Source organism: Sus scrofa, chromosome 13 (assembly GCF_054392235.1).
Source record: "Sus scrofa isolate SSC_HxYL_T2T_F1_AM1 chromosome 13, Sscrofa_HxYL_maternal_Yorkshire_Landrace_v2.0, whole genome shotgun sequence".
Lineage (NCBI taxonomy): Eukaryota > Metazoa > Chordata > Mammalia > Artiodactyla > Suidae > Sus > Sus scrofa.
This window is the reverse complement of record NC_139395.1, coordinates 32,467,146-32,485,609: the sequence shown is the minus strand read 5'-3', so window position 1 is coordinate 32,485,609 and position 18,464 is coordinate 32,467,146. Positions and strand designations below refer to the sequence as shown.

Below are 18,464 nucleotides of genomic sequence, written 5' to 3'. Positions count from 1 at the left end.
AAAATAGGCTAAGCCCAAACTCCCAATACTTCCCTCCTCCAATCTCCTTCCCTTGGCAACCACAAGTCTCTTCTCTATGTCTGTGAGTCTCTCTCTGTTTGGCAGATAAGTTCATTCATCTCACATTTTAGATTCCCCATATAAGTAATATTATATGGCATTTGTCTTTGTCTGACTTCACTTAGTAGGATCATCTCTAGGTCTATCCATATTGCTGAAAATGGCATTGTTTCATTCTTTTTTATGGCCAAGTAATATTCCATTGTCTATTTGTACCACACCTTCTTTAACCTTTTATCTGTCAGTAGACATTGAGGTTATTTCCACATCTTGGCTATTGTAATAAATAGTGCTGCTGTAAACATAGGGGCACATGTATCTTTTCAAATTAGAGTTTTAATCCCACAGTTCCGACCATTAGTAGTGCTCACCATGTAGTGTTCCCATTACCCTGGGATGGTTACAGCTGTCTCACATCTTTGCCCTTGAAGTTTTTGTAGAACAGAGCTTTTGAGAATGGGGCAAAGCAGGGTATAAAACTGTGACGGTTTTTAATGTAGAAGACGTAGTTAGCCTCATTTAGATTTTATGACAATGGAGTAATATGAAAAAAAATGAATTGCTGCAATTACCCTCTTAGATCCTGAATATCAACTCTCATTTGAATGAAAGTACAAGGAAACCTTCTTTTAATATCTGCTATCACAGTGGCTAGAAAAGTAGCTGCACATAATGCAAATTAAAAAGCAGAGAAAATGCCAGCTATTTGAGCCAAAATGTATTGAGTGGGATTTAGAGATTGTAGCTTGAATGGAGCCTTATTGGTATTTCTTCATTGTAGATTTAAGAGCTGTGGCGGTTTTGTTTCTGGTGTGGTTTTTAAAATTTTTATTTATTTATTTATTTTTTTCCTGCAAAACGCTACATAGGGCCTGTTTTCTCCCAGATGCTCTTGCTTCAGTTTTTGAGTCTTTACAGAAATGAGGACATGATAAACATACACCGTAGACTCTTGAAGAGAAGTGAAAAGTCTAAAACTGCCCTGGAGTTCCCGCTGTGGTGCAGTGGGCTGGGCGGTGTCTTGGTAGTGCAGGGATGGAGGTTCGACCCCCGCCCAGCGCAACAGGTCAAGGATCTGGTGGTGCTGCAGCTGCACCTTAGGTGTCAAGTGTGACTAGGATCTGATCCTTGGCCTAGAAACTCCATATGCCTCGGGGAAGCCAAAAAAGAAAAAAAAAAAACAAAAACAAAAACTGCCCAAGCTTTGGATTGTTTCTAAACTTCCTAGCTCTTGATTTCCTCGTGCTCCTAAATCACTGGATCGCTAACAAGAAATGCCTCTGCCTTTTAATGACTTGTTCATCAGAACTTTGCCGTGGTTGGCAGTGCCACTGGTTATTTCCATTGGAGAGAATCAGTTGGGGATTTCCAAGTGAGAGGCAGAAAGGATCAAAACGGAGAGGTACACTTCAAAGTTAGAATTAAATGACCACCTGCTGTGGCTGCTGAGGAAAAGTTTATAGCTTCCGGTTAAAGCTTATCGCTTTCTGATTTAGGGCTGTCATGTGAAATTTCTAGAGCCTGGTCTAATGTTGAGAAGCACAGTTTACTTCTTCAACTTGTGCCGTCACAAGATCTTGAGAAAGGTTGCCCATTTGTATGCGTTTAGATCCATGTCTACACTGGGCACTCAGGGTTGGGTTTAGAGAATCAGAAGAGGGCAGTGACACACATCCTGCTGCAGCTTTTCCTGGGTGCCGGGTCTCTTAACATGCCTGCTGCTTTTCTGGGCTGTTCATCAGAGCCCCTGTGGCCTGGCGTCATTGGAGCAGTGCTTTCTCAGAATCACTGGGGGTTGGGAGCGGGGCTTGGTGACACTCAGGTTCTGCAGGGGGTGCAGGGGAAACAGGGTGTTGTTCAGTGGATGTAGAGTTTCAGTTTTGCAAGTTGAAAAAGTTCTAGAAATCTGCCATATGATGTGAATGTCATTAAGATTACTGACCTGTACACTTAAAATAGTTAAGATGGTTTAAAAAAATGTAATTGGATATAAAGTGATGCATTTGTCATAACTCTTGAAATTATGCATCAAGGCCTGTACACTGCACCATAATTAAATTACACTTCAATTGAAAAACCTCAAAACGCAAACATGATACAGGTCTGGGCCTCATGCCCAGAGGTCTCGATTCCAGAAGTGCGGGATGGGCCCAGACTTTGCATTTCTGTCAATTCCCTGATGGCACTGAAGCTGCAGTTCAGGGAGCATGAGTTCAGGAGCTCCCTGCTGCCTCTCTGTGTACCCTCATTGCCCTGCATCTTTTCCTCTTGTCCCTGCATTAGAGTCCAAGCTTGTGACTATGCATAATTTGTGGCAGAAGCAAGGTGGTCTAGCAATTAGTGGCATCAAGTGTAGCATCTGAAAGGACCACCAAGGTGATGCCATTGACTTCAGTCTCGTGGTGTTTACTTTCTGAACAAAGTCATTTACCATCTGCACAAGCAGAAGAAATCCATCACCCAGCACAAAGCATAAATCGATAATAACTGTGGATATAGAAAGCCAGAATTCTATTCTCGATGTGCGTCAGTGATTATGAGAAAAGCAAATCATAGATAGTAGAAGCCCTTGAAGTTTTTAGGTACAGAATCATTTTCTTACTATTGATTACCCTTAATACATCACTCCTTCATTTTTTTGTTTCTGAGGTGGAGGTGTTGGTAAAACGGTTCTTTCGTGCTTCAGGAGTAGTTTTAGATTTTTTAAATGATCTGTTCTCGCTGAGCTTCTTTGTTAGTGCCAAAAAGTTCAGAAAAGATAGGCATGGCAGTAACTTGTGGGCAGCGTGGGGAAGGTTGCATGTGGGGTTTTAGAGGAGAGAGGGCTTACTTCTGCTCCAGGATCATTAGAGCCTGCATCAGGTCATGGGTGCTCTTTCTATAGAGACATTACTAAGGGCAGGAGATGTGGGCATGCATTGGGAGGACATTCAAAGTAGAGAACATCCTGCGATGATGAAAATGTTTTCTTTACAAACTGACCAACAGGATAGCCATTAAGCACCTGTCCACTGAGTCCTTATAATGTGGCTAGTTTCACCAAGGAACTGAATGTTAAATGGTATTTAGTTGGTTTTGCTTTGTTCTGCTTTAGGCCGTGCCTGTGGCATGTGGCAGTTGCTGGGCCAGGGATCAAACCCGAGCCATAGCAGTAACAATGCCAGATCCTTAACTCACTGAGCCACCAGGGAACTCCAAATTGTAATTAGTTTTAATTAGCTTAAATAACTACTTAAATGGCTGGTGGCCATCTCAATGGACAGGGCAAGTTTCTGCTGTGGTCAGTCTAGGCTGGAGGAGGTTTAGATGAGGAGCAGGAGGGGACTGAGAAAAGGGGTCTGGGTGAGGAAAGGACTAAATGTTGGGCTGAATGGGTGGATCGTTTTCTCTGGGCCGTGGGATGGCCTTGAAGATTTTGAACAGAGAAGAAGGTGTTTGGGGAAGAACATTCTAATGGTGCAATACTAAACGGAGCCAGAGAGGAGGGAGTCTGGAGTACATGATAATCTAAGGAGTGTCAGGATGCTACGAGATGTGCCAGCATGTAATGGCAAAGATGGGGAAGGGGAAGGGTGTCTAAGCGGGTGGGTGTTGGGGTGCTGGGGAGGTTTCCCCAGGCCTTAGGCCTGGGTGACAAGGAGGATGGTGAGTGAAACAGAAAGGTGGGGTGCTAGCGGAGTCGCTTAAGGTGCTTGTAGATCTGAGGTGGCGTTGGAGGGAGATGAAGGGCTCTTCTCTCAGTGGAATGCGGCCTGCATCTGAATCCACTGAGTGCTTTTCTCTGGCCCAGGGTTTACTAGACATTGTGGATTTAATTCCCACCTGCAGACACTGTGGCCTGTTTTGCCTCTGGCTCCACCTGCTTCCTCCAGCTCCTGCTTCTTCCTTTCTTAACTGCCTGCCACCGTCTTGCTGCTCTCTTGTGGCTCCTAGAGTTGCTCACTGTTGACCCCACAAACGGGAACCCAGACCCACCACTGTTTGCACAGGTCACTGAGGTCACGTCCTGCGCTGTCAGTGCTGCACGTCTCTGGGCCTCTCACAGAGCCTGACGTGTCTGTTTACGCAGTAAGAGGAGGAGGCAGGATATTCACTACCATCCCCGTGCACACGCACCATGCACGCTGCTCCCTCACACTGGGTGTGACTCCAGAAAGCTTCTAGAAGGTTCTCAATACCCAGTGCCCCTGCAACAGTCACACCCTTGCTTAATTAACAGGCCATGCCCTCAAGGCCTGGGATGTAGTCTTCAGCTTCTTAGGAATCTTCAGTCCTTGCTTACTTCCAAAGGGGCAAGTCAAGTGTTTATTCCTTCAGGGAGTATGTCAGTGTCAAATCCTACCTTTGTTGATAGAGACACAGCAGTGAACAAAACACAGCCTGGTTCTTGTGATTGGACCTTCTCTAGGGAAGAGAAGTGATAAGTCAGTTCATGAGACTGAGTGGGGTCAGTGTCCAGAGAAGCTGGGGAGCTAGAGTGGGGCTGCAGTGATGGAGGAGGCAGGGAGCATAGTCCAGAGGCTGCTCTCTCTGATCTGGTGACACTTGAATAGAGATATGACTGAAGAGGGAGAGGGAACCAAGCACAAATCCAGAGGGCAAAGGGTGCTAACAGCAGGTGCAAAGGCCCTGGGGTAGGCGTGTACTTTATGTGTTCAGAGAACAGAGAGTGGCTGGTGGGGCCTAAGGAGAGTGAAGGGGGGGTGCGGTGGGAAGGAAGGTAAGAGAAGTAGGGGGCAAGATCACATAGGGCCTCATGGGCCCCCCTAGGGACTTAGAAATTAATTCTGAAGGAAATGGGGAGTGTTTTGAGCATAGGAGATACAGGATTTGCTTTGGGACTGAAGTTGCCCTCTGGCTGCTGTGAAGAGACGTAGGCCATAGAGGAGGTGGCGCAGGTGACTGACTGGGGTGGTGTTACAGTAAATAATTGATGATGATAAAGTGATGGTGGCTGGTGCCAGGGAGTGCAAGTTGTGAGCAGTGCTTGGATTCTGGATGTAATTTGCAGAATTTGCTGGGGAATGTGATGTGGTGGACTATGAGGAAGAGTGGAGCCAGGGATGGTGCCCAGGCTTGCTGGCTAATGGTGCCGCAGCAGTGACCTGAGCCATAGCAGTGACAACATGAGATCTTTAACCTACCACCAGGGAACTCTAAGTGTCCTTGTATTTATTTCTTACTTTAATTTAAAAATAATAGCTTTATTGATGCAATTCACAGGCCATGTTAATTCACTCACTTGATGTGTGCCGTTCCCATGAATTTTAGGATGCCCCCAGAAATGTGTAACCATTGCCACATTTAGCTTTTGGGTATTTTCATCATGCCAAAAAGAATCTTACCTCTTAGCTCTCACCACCTCTTCCCTCCATCCTCCCAGCCCCTGCCAACCACCAACCTACTTTCTGTCCCTTTAGGTTGGCCTGTTCTGGGCATCTCATATAAGTGGGATCATGTCATATGTGGTCTGTGCCTGGCTGAGCTTTTCATTGTAACTCTGGAGTCTGTCCTTGTGTGCTCCAGTTTTCCCCATTTTTCCTTTTTCTTCTTCTTCTTCTTTTTTTTTTTTTTCTGTTTTTGGCTGTGCCCACAGCATGCAGAAGTTCTTGGTCCAGGGATTGAATCCACATCATAGCAGTAACCTAAGCCACAGCAGTGACAATGCTGGATCCTTAACCTACTAGGCCACCAGGGAACTCACTTCCCCATTTTCCTTTAGTTTTATTCATTCAGTCCTTAGAATTTTTTTTTAACCAAGCACCTGTGTAAAACCAGCCACTGTGTTGGGATTCTAGAAGTGAAAACCCGCGTTCAGTTTCCTGATGTCATAGAAATCTGATTTGGATGAACTGACGACCGCATGGCCACAGCTCCCCTCCTGAGCTCCTGGCTGACCTTGGTGATTGCTGGTTCTTCCTCCCAGATCATGGAGGTGGCCTCTAATCTATGTTGACCACATAGAGCCCTAAGTAGCCAGCTAAGTAATCAGTGTTCCTGTACCAAAAAAGAGCTGACATTCCTGCTCCACTGGGAAGGCAGGTAGATGGACAGTTGCATAAATACAGTTGGGTAAGTGCCAAATCGGGTGTGGACAGAGTGCTTAGGGATTCCTTTCAGGATGGAGGCATCATTTTCAGCCTCTGCGAAGTATGATTGAGCTAAGCTTCAAATGATCATTTGGAGGGATTTCCCTGGTGGTCTAGTGGTTAAGGAACTGGCGCTGTCACTTCTGTGGCTCAGGCTTGATCCCTGGCCCTGGAATTTCCGCATGCCAAGGGATTAGCCAAGGAAGAAAAAGAAAAAAAAAAAAAAAAAAGGATCAGTTGGAACTTACTAGTCCTTCCCAGGGCTGGAAAAAGAAATGTCTTTGGGCAGATACCAGCTTGTTGAATGCAGAGACCATGTCTTTTTTTTTTTTTTTTTTTGGTCTTTTTTCTTTTTAGGGCTGCATCCATTGCATATGGAGGTTCCTAGGCCAGGAGTCCAATTGGAACTGTAGCCGTTGGCCTGTGCCACAGCCACAGCAACGCCAGATCCAAGCCACCTCTGCAACCTGTACCACAGCTCATGGCAACGCCAGATCCTCAACCCACTAAGCGAAGCCAGGGGTCTAACCCACAACCTCATGGTTCCTAGTTAGATTCGTTTCCACTGCGCCATGACGGGAACTCCCAGAGACCACATCTTAAGCATCCTTCTGTCTATAATATCTCACATGGTGCTTTGCTAACTGGGCATTCAAGGTGGCTGGTATGATGGTAACTCATTCAGCCCTGGTGCCTACTTACCCTTCAGCCTGCCCTAAGGAAGGGTGGGTCTTTAATGTCTTAAACCATTGCTTTTCCTCTTAAAAAATAACCAAAAAACAGGAAGAGTAGGATGGGTCTCAAGAAGTTTCTTCCCTACCTTTTCTGGGTAGCCTTGGACAGCAGGCTGCCTACTTCTCTACTTGCCTGTAGACCACAGCGGGTCTCCTGAGGCCAGTGGGTGGTCCGTGCTCTCCAGGTCCCTGTCTTGGCTGCTGTGTGTTTGTCCCTTATGGTTCCCAGATCTCCCCAGACTGAGGTGTTCTTTTTTGGGGGGGGATGGGTGGAAGGAGGGGGACATTTCTGTGAATTCCTTTTTCTTCTTTCTTTCTTTCTTTTTTTGCTTTTTTAGGGCCACACCTGTGGCATATGGAGTTTCCCAGGCTAGGGGATGAGTCAGAGCTATAGCTGCCAGCCACAGCCACAGCAACGCCAGATCTGAGCTGCGTCTGAGACCTACACCACAGCTCACGGCAACGCCAGATCCTTAATCCACTGAACGAGGCCAGGGATCGAATCCTCATGGATACTAGTCAGATACGTTTCTGTTGAGCTATGATGGCAACTGCCTGTGAATTCCTTTCTGCTGCAGCCTCAGGTTGGGGAAGGGATGCTACCCCTGGTCAGGATCAGGGGCATCTTGGGTGGCCTTGACCTTTGTGGCCCCAGAGCCTGTGTGTCCTCATTGCTGGAAAGGGGCCGGGATGGAGCATGGCCTACATCCTGCAGCTTCTAGAAGGACGCTGCCGGGATAGGGATGAGCACAAGCAGGGAGAGTGGCTGCTTCATTGTGGCCCCCAGATCCCTGAGCCTACGGGTTCCCCATGTACCCCTGAGGATGCTTCAGCCTCCTGAGAGCACTAGCTGTTGGCTCAGCATTCCCCCTGCATCCTTTTCCTGTGCCTTCTCTCTCCCAGGCCTCTCAGCGGCTCTCTGGTATGGGGGGGAGTGGTACCAGCTCGCATCACAGGTAAGGGGACAGCCTGCCAGGTGGAAGGTGGTGGATTCGGGATTTACGTCCAAAGCTCGCTCTCTCCAGCCACAGCTCAGAGCTCTGCTGGGTGCTAAGCTGCCTCGCAGAGCGCTGGTCATGCGTTCTCTTTCTTTTCCTTCTTGCAACCTTTATCCCTGTGCCAAGGGCTTCCCATGAGTTTGGAAGTATGGCCCCGGTGCCACCCAGGACTAGGGCGAAGCAGGTGTGGCCCTGAGACCCATAGGGTTTCGGTGTACCCTTGGCTAGGCTGCGATGTCCATGACAGGCTAGGCTGGAAAAGGCTGGACACTTGCTGATGGAGATAAGGTCATAAAGCACCACACTCAGCGCTGGCATTTAGCCTGAGCCCCTCACGTTTGCACCCTCCCCCTGATTCGTGGAGCCCCGCATGCCCGGGCTGGTGGTCCCGCTGACATGCTTCCCAAACCACCACTGCAAAAGAAGCACCCTCCCCTCACCATTTGCTGCTGCTGCTTCCCTTTTCTTGGCTGGACCTTCTCTAGGTTTCCTTTGCTCTTTGCCTTTCCTTTCTTTTTGGCTTTCCTTTAAGATGGTTTCCAAGCAGACATGCGGACGTTGGAAAAGGGCTGGTGACGCTCCTCCTGTGAATGCTTCCCCTCCCGTGTTTTGAAAGGACCACCTTTCGAATCCTCTTGGTGTGACCTTTCCTGATGACCTTGGCTGATGACGAATGCCCCCTCCCTCTCCCTCCCCAGAAGCGCCTTCCTCCTCCCTTCCTGGGTGTGCTTTATTTAAAATTAACCTTTCTGCAGGTCGGCCCCTTTGCTCAGGACGAGCATCTGTCCTTCCAGTCTGTGAGAGCCAAGTGTGGTAAATGTGTGTGTATGTGTGGTTAGAGCCAGAAAGCCAGCGAATCCACTGGGAGGCAGCAGAAGGATTGTGATGTCAACTAACCCAGCGTCCCCCCCGCAATGGCAGCTGGGACCAGCCTGCTGCTTGGACATGCTCGTAACCTGAACCTGTCAAGGATAAGAGCCAGCACCTCCATCGGGTCCGCCCCCGCCGTGGCCTCATTGTCCCTACCTCCAAATGGCAAGATAAGGTCCCTGACTACAGGGGTGGCCTGCAAGGCACAGTTGGTCACCTGGCTTCCACGGGGTTCCGCAGAGAAGACAGTACCTGTGAGGAACCTTCAGCAGCTGCCCTGCGCTGGGGCTGAGGGGTGTCAGCTGGACCAGACACCGTCTGAAGACATGTGTCCGATGGCAGCCCCCTGGCATGACTTCTAACCAGAGACCAGCATCCATTTATTCGACCGGGAGCCCTGCCACCTGGCAAAGATGGCCCACTTTTGGGGAATTAGAGACAGGCACGTGAGAGACTCTTCTGGAGGAGAAAGCCTGCCTATGCTGAGCATGGGAAGAACAGTAGGTCACTGGGAGCTGTCCCTGCATAGTCAGAGGACAAACTTCACATCTGTGTCTGTCCTCAGGGAACACTCTTTCCAAGCGTGTGGTAGGGAGGGCTGTGAACTTGACAGTCGCGGAGTCTACCTTTCCTCTTGGGGAATGAGGGACAGAAATGGCTGGTGAAATTTGCTGACCAGCTGGCCATGTCTGTGGGTCCCAGCCTCGGCCCATGGCTATTGACTCGAGCCCCAAGTTGAACCAGGTCCTTGGATCCAGCTGTGCCTGTTCTCATGACCGTGGCCTGTTAGATGGGGCTTCTTAGGATGTAAACTGTAACTAATATGAAGATGCATTGTGAAGTCAAGTAATGATCGTGATAACTTGGTTAACTACACTGTAAATAACTGAGATGAAAAGATGAATAGGAGCTCAAAGGACTAAATCCTTGGTTTTATGGCTTTCATAAACATCAACAACATTAACCTCATTATCACTAGAACCAAAAGAAACAGAAATTGGTTCGGTTGTTGGTCCCAGGGCACTTGTACCTCTTAGACACTCAGACACCCTTCCTTTTCCAGTATTCACTGTGTTTCTTTATTTGTCCCCTTGGTCTGTCTCCATTGACCCACTTTCCTAGTCTCTCTGGCCCCCTAATCTCTGTCCATATTTCAATATCATGTTCTTTTTTTAAAAAAAAAAAAACAAAAACCTCTCATTTTCTGACAGAGCAATGTCTCTTGACTTGTGCCCCCTAGAGAGCCAAAGCAGACTTGTCCTGCTGGCCATGGTTGCGTGTCATCAATGTTGCGTGTAGTTGTGGCACTGAGATGCATGTCACATAGGACATGCTATTTCCTGGTTGCCCCTTTGCCTGCTGCTGTGATTTAGACATGTTTCTCATTTGAGGTTATCTGAGGCGGGTGCTTTGGGTCGTCTCCCTACTGCCCACCTTTAAGTGGCCCTCAGAATCCCAGACAGTCTTCTTGACATGGCTAGGGTCCCTCTTTTCCTGTAAAAATAGTGCCTGGATAGTGTTCAGTTCTTGCCTTCAATGTCAAGGTTCTTTGGCATAGCTCAGCCCACCTGTGCCTCCACACCAAGGTAATAGCATGTGGGGAGAGGTGCCAGGCTTGAAAAAATGATTGAGTTGGAGTTCCCTAATGGCCTAGTAGTTGAAAAATCTGATGTTGTCACTGCCGTGGCATGGGTTCGATCCCTGGCCCGGGAACTTCAGCATGCTGTGGGCATGGTCAAAAAAACCCAAAACAAATTAAAAAAAACAAAAAAACAAAAAAAATGATCTGTGGCATATTTGCTGCTGGAAGAGAACTTGATGTTGATTCTCTAGCTGGTTTTGTTTCTTATCCATGGTCGGGTAGATTTTTAGGAGGTTTGTAGCTCCCTTGAGCTCAGTGGGTTTTGTTTTTCTGTTGAAGATGTGGTCTAGCTAAGAATACTATTCCAGGAGGGTGGAAGCCTATTCTCATCCTTTTTGAAGGAGACCCCTCATACCCGCATGTGTGTGACTTAAGGGCTCTGTGTAGAGGTGCTCCCTGTCTGACGGTGAAAGTCTTCTTTGAAAGCTGGGTAATGATGCCACACAGGCTTCTCTCTAATGCCTCAAGTCTAAGGGTTCAGCCCTTTGAATTGAGACGCTAGGTTATTAGGTGCTTACAAATAAAGAGGACATTAGAACATCCAATCGCTTATATGGGCCCCAGCTCTCTGAGGGCCAGCTCTTAGTTTAAAAAAGAGAGATCATGGGAGTTCCCATTGTGGCTCAGTGGAATCGAATCCAACTAGTAATTATGAAGAAGTGGGTTTGATCCCTGGCCTCGCTCAGTGAGTCAGGGATCCACTGTTGCTGTGAGCTGTGGTGTAGGTTGCAGACACAGCTCGGATCCCGAGTTGCTGTGGCTGTGGTTGTGGCGTAGGCCAACAGCTACAGCCCTGATTCGACTCCTAGCCTAGGAACTTGCAAATGCTGTGCGTCCAGCCCTAAAAAGCAAAAAATGAATAAGTAAATAAAAAGGAGAGGTCATTGTAAAGAAAGACCTACATTATCCAAGGAAGGGAAAAGAGTAGTGAGGCCTGGAAAGGGGAGTAGATTTGGGGGCGTGGGGTGGAGTGAGGCTGGCAACAGGGAATCAAATGCATTCTGAAGATCAATGTCTGTTTCCTGGTTTTTCCTGGAACTGACTCAGACTGTAATTAAATCGCCTGTGTGTATGGAATAAAATAGCTTGGAATTTCAGTCTTGCTTGGAGTTTGCATTTGTATTGCAAAATTAAGATTTTGGTGAAAAAGAAGAGATGAAAGCAGAGTTCAATGTTTCCCCTCCACAGGTGTGTCCCCATCCTTGGCCAGCCTGCTGGACCCATGGAAACCTAACACCAGTTATGATGTTGCTTCTGGAGTGTGGATGAGCTACTCCCTAGCAAATAAGAGGTAGAGGGAGTTCCCTGGTGGCTAGTGGTTAAAGATCTAGCATTGCCACTGGGTTTGAGCCCTGGCCCTAGGAACTTCTGCATGTTGCAGGCATGGTCAAAAAAAAAAAAAAAAAAAAAAAAATCCAAGAAGAGCTGGACTCTCTCTCCGTAAAATGCCCAGATACAAAATTTATATATGAAATGTCAAGGGTAGTGATATCTTTTTTTTTTTTTTTCTTTTTAGGGCCGTACCCACGTCATATGGAAGTTCCCAGGCTATGGGTTGAATCAGCGCCAGCTGCCAGCCTGCACCATAGCCATAGCAACGCAGGATCCGAGACACATCTGCGACCTACACTGTAGCTCACAGCAATGCTGGATCCTTAACCCCACTGACTGAGGCCAGGGATCGAACCCACATCCTGAGGAATCTAGTCAGGTTTGTTACTGCTGAGCCACAGTGGGAACTCTGGTGGCGAGAGATATCTTACAGAGTGTCCAGGATCCAGATTAAGAACCCTTGCTGTGGGGCCCATGTCACTTCTGAGCTTCCAGGGGTGCCCCTGAACCCTAGCTTCCAGGTAGCCTTTTCCTGCCCATCAGCTTGGCTTGCCTGTCCCCCAGTTGGCTAACAGACATGAGTCATTCGATGTTGGTAGCACCACATGCCCTGAGGTGCTCATGTGGTAGAATTATTGAGTCATAATTTTTATTTTCATTAAAAACCTCATTTTTTTCCAAAGCCTGTTTCTCCTTAAAACACATTCTTATTCCATTTTCTCTTCAAGTTTGCATACACTTTGATGACCTGATTGGCCTATATGCAAAACCCTCTGGGGAATGGGGGGATTTAAAGATTCTTCTTCAGTTTTAGGAATGTTCTCAGCATTATAAAGCCATTGCTTATTTTCAGTTTTCTTCTGAGGTGGAGAAACGCCATTCTGCCACCTTTGATCACCTCAGGACAGTTGTCATCACTTTATAAGTGGCAGCCTGTCAGGATTAGAGGGTGTGGTCATGCAAGGGGCACCTAGGGGGGAGGCAGAACTTCATGAGCTCGAGGGTGAGAATGTGATGGGCCTGTAGGTCTGCTGGTGGATAATAGACTGAGATCCTTCATCATTACTGTTGTTTTGGATTTCGCATCAGAGCAGCAGAATCTGCAACCCTTGACCCTAAAAGGGAAGGTTTTCTGCCTTTACCCTTCCATCAAAGTCAGTCTGTCTTTTGGCTGCGTCCATGTAGAATTTCTTGGTCCAGGGATCGAACCTGTGCCACAGCAGTGACAAGGCCAGGTTCTTAATTGCAAGGCCACTAGGGAGCTCCAAAGGCTTGTTCTTTGAATTCTCCATCTCAGAGCCCTTGTTAACCATGGGTGCTTTGCAGATGCTCACAGATTTGTGTTTACACAGCCAGTTGACCTCTTTCAAACTGAGGCATCCAGACAGAGACCTGTCTTTGGACCCACACCAGAGGGTGGTCTCACCTTATGCATCTGGAGTGAGTTCATCCCAGAGTGTGTGGAATTGGGGGTGTCCTTACTGACAACATGATGCATGAAACCAGCTTTTCTAAAAACTCCGATTACTTACTTGAGGTTGGGTAGGAGAATTTTTGCAAGTTATCAGAAGCAGCAGGAGACAGAAATATTGCTGAATCCTTGTTTAAGCTCAGGGCACAGTTTGCTAGGGATCTGTGCCAATGAAGGGCTGTGTGTCCGTCTCTTCATGGACTTTCCTCCCTTGGCAGGACTTCAGGGTCCCTGGGAGCTCTGGCCATCAGTCACCCTGGAGTCAGCTTTTGGGACTTGTGCACCAGCCTTAATTCTCTTTTCTGGGGGCCAGGATCCCCGGGTGGCTTCCTTGGATACAGAAATGTGATGTTGATTGAAGTGGAGAGAGCTGGAGAGATTTGTGTCCATGGTGATATGTGTTCTTAGCATCACATAATCAAGTAAGTGGCAGGATCTTGTGGAAGGCTTCCGGGTTCCTGAAAATGTGGGACAAGCTGGGTTTAGTTTGTAGAAAGGCAGACAGCAGGAGGAGGTGTGGTCCCGGGGTCTGCAAGCACAGCCCGCAGAATGTGACACTGGATGGGAGAGATGGAGATTGCTCCGAACTCTGGCTTGTGGACAGATGGGAAATTCACACTTTGAAAAGAAAGCATCACTCTGCTTGGTAAACCTTACCTGGGCTATTGATTTGTTTAGTTTACAGTCAGTACTTTGGGAGAACAACTCTTTTGAAGCTGAAACAGTTGCATTCCAAGTGTAACTCCCTTTCTGGTGGAGATGTTTAAGGACCTCACAAGCCACCCCCACCCCCTCGGTGCCAGATGGTTGCGTGATTTGTTTTCACTTGTTCTTTTTCTTCCTGACACGAGATGCCCAGGTATTGCCCTCTTCTGCCCCACTGCCCCAGGTTGAGGGGAAGTTGGCTAATATAGGTGACCATCTACCAGGTCACTGCAAAGAAGTAGCAACCGCAGCAACTTGGCCTTGCAAGGGAGCATGTCTGGGTATCTTTGACTTCAGTGGCCTCTGATTGGAAATGCAAACTTACAGTGAATGGAAACTTTAAAACTCACCTTCGTGGCTTAGCAGTTAATGAACCCGACTAGTATTCATGAGGATGCAGGTTCGATCCCTGGCCTTGCTCAGTGGGTTAAGGATCTGGCATTGCCATGAGCTGTGATGTAGGTTGCAGATGCGGCTCAGATCTGGCCTTGCTGTGGTTGTGATGTAGGTCAGCATCTATAGCTCAGTTTAGACGCCCTAGTCTGGGGACCTCCATATGCTGCGGGTATGCGGGTATGACCCAAAAAATTAAAAAGAAAAAAAAAGAAAACCACACACACAAAAAAACTCACCTGGAATCCAGAGGAGGTGGAAGGAAAGGAAAGACCAGGTGCTTGGGAGGGTGGCCCTGCTCTTCCCAGCTTTAGCTCTTCAGGCTCATAACGGCAGTAGCCTTGGCCACCATGGGTACTGCTGCACAGAAGCAGAAGCTGGAGGAGAGGCCAGGGGCCTCCTGGCACTGATGACAAGTGCTGGGCTTCTGTCCCTCTTGCCTTAATTCCCCAGTGTGGAATCAGGGCAGCCCCTGGCCCCAGACATCCCTTTGTGGTCTTCTCTGGACCACAAGGTGGGTCAGGGGGTCCTCATTTATTTCAATATATCTAACAAAGCAACTCTCCTATGATGTCACTCAACACATTGTGTGAGTCTAGGGAGGCAGGTACAAAAAGGAAACTTGACTCTTGGCTGCAGGAAAGCCTCGTCGATTGGGAATTATTTGAGAAGAATGTCTGTGGAAACTGAAAATTTTAAAATGCTACCTTAGTGCGGAGAACACCTTTTCCTCTGGCGAATTGGCAAGGAATGGCCAGCAGGTGTGTGCAAGGCTGGATGATGATAAAACACCTTGATCATTAAATGACAACAGACCATCCTAGAGTTCCCTGGCGGCTCAGTGGTTTAAGGATCTGGTGTTGTCACTGCTGTGGCTCAGGTTACAGCTGTGGCATGGGTTCAATCCCTGGCCTGGGAACTTCTGTTTGCCACAGATGTTACCCCCACCCCCTGCCCTGCTCCCACCGTAAAAAGAAACCAGATCATCTAAGGGATCCAGGAAGGCTCTCTAAAACTACTCCTGTAAAATATTAACTGATATTTCTATGATGTTTTATATTTCATAACATGCTTTTGGGTACATAAATCAACTGAGGAAGGGAAAATAAAAGGGGGGGAGGGATGAGAAAATCCTTAGCATTAAGTGGTTTATTTCCAAGACAGTTCTGAAATAAAGACTTCTTTTTTTAACTTGTAAAAAAAAAAGAAAAAAAACCCACCTTGATCACTGAATAACTTGTGTATTGGAAGCAGATGAGATGATTCTGTCTAATGAAGTTTAAAATCATTGAAGTTTTTGCATGGATATTTGGGAAGGTCTGTATCCTTTTATATTAAAATGTTTGAGCTCCTGTGTTTCTGTATGTTAACTTCATTATGTCTGACCTGTCAACAATAATTAGAAACCATGCGGTAGTGTTTTATGTGGAGTGATTTTACTTACATAGAAACAAGTACCCTTAGAAACATAGATAAATGGGGAATCGAATAGAACTTATTCTTTCTTTTTTTTTTTTCTTTTGTCTGCACCATGGCATGCAGAAGTTCCCAGGCCAGGAATCGAATCTGCACCACAGCAGGTCGACAATGCTGACTCCTTAGCCACTAGGCAACTAGCGAACGCCTAGGGTTATTTCTTTCAACAGAATTCTGAAGAAATCTTTATGTGGTAGCCAGAGTTCTTGGTATTTAGGTATTGGGAAAATTTTGTGTTCAGCAACCCACCTTGCATATTTTCTTAACTTTCCTGTTTTTTTTTTTTTTTGTAATTTGGAAAATTGGAATCAAGCAATTGAATGACCAAAACCTGCATCAGGGAAAGCAGGGTCTGTTGGCCAGGTTGAATCATATCAGTATTATAAAAATTAGTTTTTCTTTACATTTTTGTTTTAATTTCTCTCCCTAAACTAATGCTAACATTGAGCCTTTTTTCCACACTTGCTGTAGTGGTATTAACTGATGTGAGTAGAGGAGTTCCCTGGTGGCTCAGCAGTTTAAGGATCCAGTGTTGTCATTTCTGTGGCTCAGGTCACTGCTGTGGCACAGGTTTGATCCCTGGCCTGGGAATTTTCACATGCCATGGGTGTGGCCAAAAACAAAAACGAACTAATGTGAGTAGAAATCATTTCAGAATAAATTTTCCCTGAATCAGGTAATGTCAGTCAGTCCCAGGGGTGTCTGACTTTAAATAAAAATTTAAAGGTAAATTTACATTAGCTATAGTGCCCTGGGTGGTACACGTTAAGAAGAGAATATTATTTGGGAAGAGTCAAGATGAGGGGGTTCATACCTGTATGTGATGTCTCCTGTAGTCTCACCTGTATGCGATGTTAGTTTCTTAGAGGGCGGGAAGCGCTCTTGTCAGGGAAGGTTCTTAAGCCAGAAGGGTCCCTAACAGGAGGTGATGGGGAGGATGACAGGGCACCTGCAGTGGGTAAAGATGGGACCTACACCCGAAAGTTGTCTTTTCCCCCATGGCCAGGAGGACTGGCTTCTAGAGCAACTTTCTGGATAGGCCTGGGCTCTTATCATCGCTGAGTTCATAGGTTCAGTGCTATGCTTCCCACTTCTCGGGACCAGCTGGTGACTTTTATTGATGATCTTCTTTTAGCCAAACTCAGGCCCTGAACTGGTTTTGTCGGAAGATGAGAAAAGTGACACGGAAGATCAGGAGGAGACAGAGCTGGGCGTCATGGAGGATCAGCGCAGCGTAATCCTTCATCTCATTTCTCAGCTCAAACTCGGAATGGATTTGACCAAGGTAGGAGGCCCTGTGGCCTGTCGTCTGGGTATCCTCTCCGCCCCCACCCCCAGTTTCTTCACTGTATGAGATGAGGACAGTCTGCTATAGTCAAGTATGGACATTCCAAGGGCGATTTGAAAGGATATTGGACACAAGTGCCCATCCTCAGGCTGTGGTTCTCTGGTGGAACTGTGGTGGTGCTCCTATGGGCAGGGAAAGCACCCAGGTTACAGAAAATTCAGGATGGGGTTTCCTTGTTTCCTGCTTTGTCTTAGAGAGGATTAAAGGGGACCTAAGGAGGTGGACATGGCACGCTGGCCACAGAGAGGAAACAGGAAGAGGGGAGCTGGGGGTGGGGGTGAGGCCACCTCAGGTGTCTCATCCCAGGCTCCTGGCCCCTCCTGCTGTTCACTCTCATTGACCTTAACCCCACTGGTGATTCAGGCCTCACTGCCCACCTGGGCAGAAACAGCCCAGCCGGTTGGTTGGCAGACATGCAGGGACTCTGGTTGGGGCTGCACTCGGCCAGGATGCATCAAGGGAATCCAGCATCCTTGCACTGATGGCCCCTCGGTGGCCCATGTGGAGCATCCCTGCCCTGCTCTGGGCAGTGGCTTCGCTGTATGAGCATCTGAGAGGGTGGGAGTGTTGTAGGTGGTGGGATGCACCTGGCCTGGGCCGTCCAGCTCACCTGGATTCCCCAGCCCATCCTGATGCCTCCGTGGAGGCGGTGTGAGGCTGGATTCTAGGGGATAATGCACCAGGAGTGAGTAGTGATGCAGTGGTGGTGGGGGGGGTGGGGTTCGTGGGGTTCGTGGGGTTCGTGGGGGGACAGAGACAAGACTGTGCAGAGGGCATGTTGGGAATGAAGGTTCTGGATCCAGAAGGCTGCCAGAACCATGTGGACCTCCTTGAACCCATCAGAGCCCCTCAAGATTCAGCCTTGGGAACCAGCCTGGAGGGTAGGGGCATGTTTGGCTGCAGGGAAGGGTGTGGATTCCAGGAGGCCAGACAAGAGGAGGGAGGGGGCCGCTGTGAGAAGCTCTTTGAAGGGGAAGATGACAGCAGGGAGCCTTAGAGGTGACAGAAAAGCCTTTTCTTTGCGATGTTCATGTGTTTGCTGAGAGTGAGGCCGACCCTTGGGGAAGGCTCCCGCTGAGGAGGCCTGAGATGGAAGCTTCCCCTAGTCTCCCAACCCCACCCTAGGGTGGGGGGTTTTGGTGGATGGTCCACAGGCCAAGCTGACATCCTTAGCTTCCCTGAATTTCTTTCCCCTGGCCCAGTAATTTGCATCCTTTTGGTTAGCAGCATCGTTGAAGTGCTCACCTTTTCAAAAGCCACCTCTGATTCCTGTGCATTGTGTATACGATTCAGAGGGAGCTAGAGACCTGGGGGATGGCCTGTGGCTGGCAAAACTTACCAAGAAT

The 18,464-nt window shown here is 47.8% G+C and overlaps 1 protein-coding gene across 29 annotated transcripts in view; it reads left to right on the top strand.

Annotated features, from left to right (window-relative positions):
• Nucleotides 1-18,464, top strand: part of OSBPL10 (oxysterol binding protein like 10) — a 329,934-nt gene that overhangs the window by 275,638 nt on the left and 35,832 nt on the right. For 28 of the 29 annotated variants that reach the window (XR_014822673.1, XM_084987595.1, XM_084987602.1 and 25 more), the window contains one exon: nt 16,906-17,055. Coding sequence is in view for 28 of the 29 variants with exons in the window: in XM_084987595.1 (XP_084843721.1) it covers nt 16,906-17,055 (150 nt within the window). In the remaining variant the exon portion in view is untranslated. Of the gene's footprint in view, nt 1-8,636; nt 11,491-16,905; nt 17,056-18,464 lie in introns of those variants that run through there. The other variant, XM_084987610.1, reaches the window with a different exon arrangement.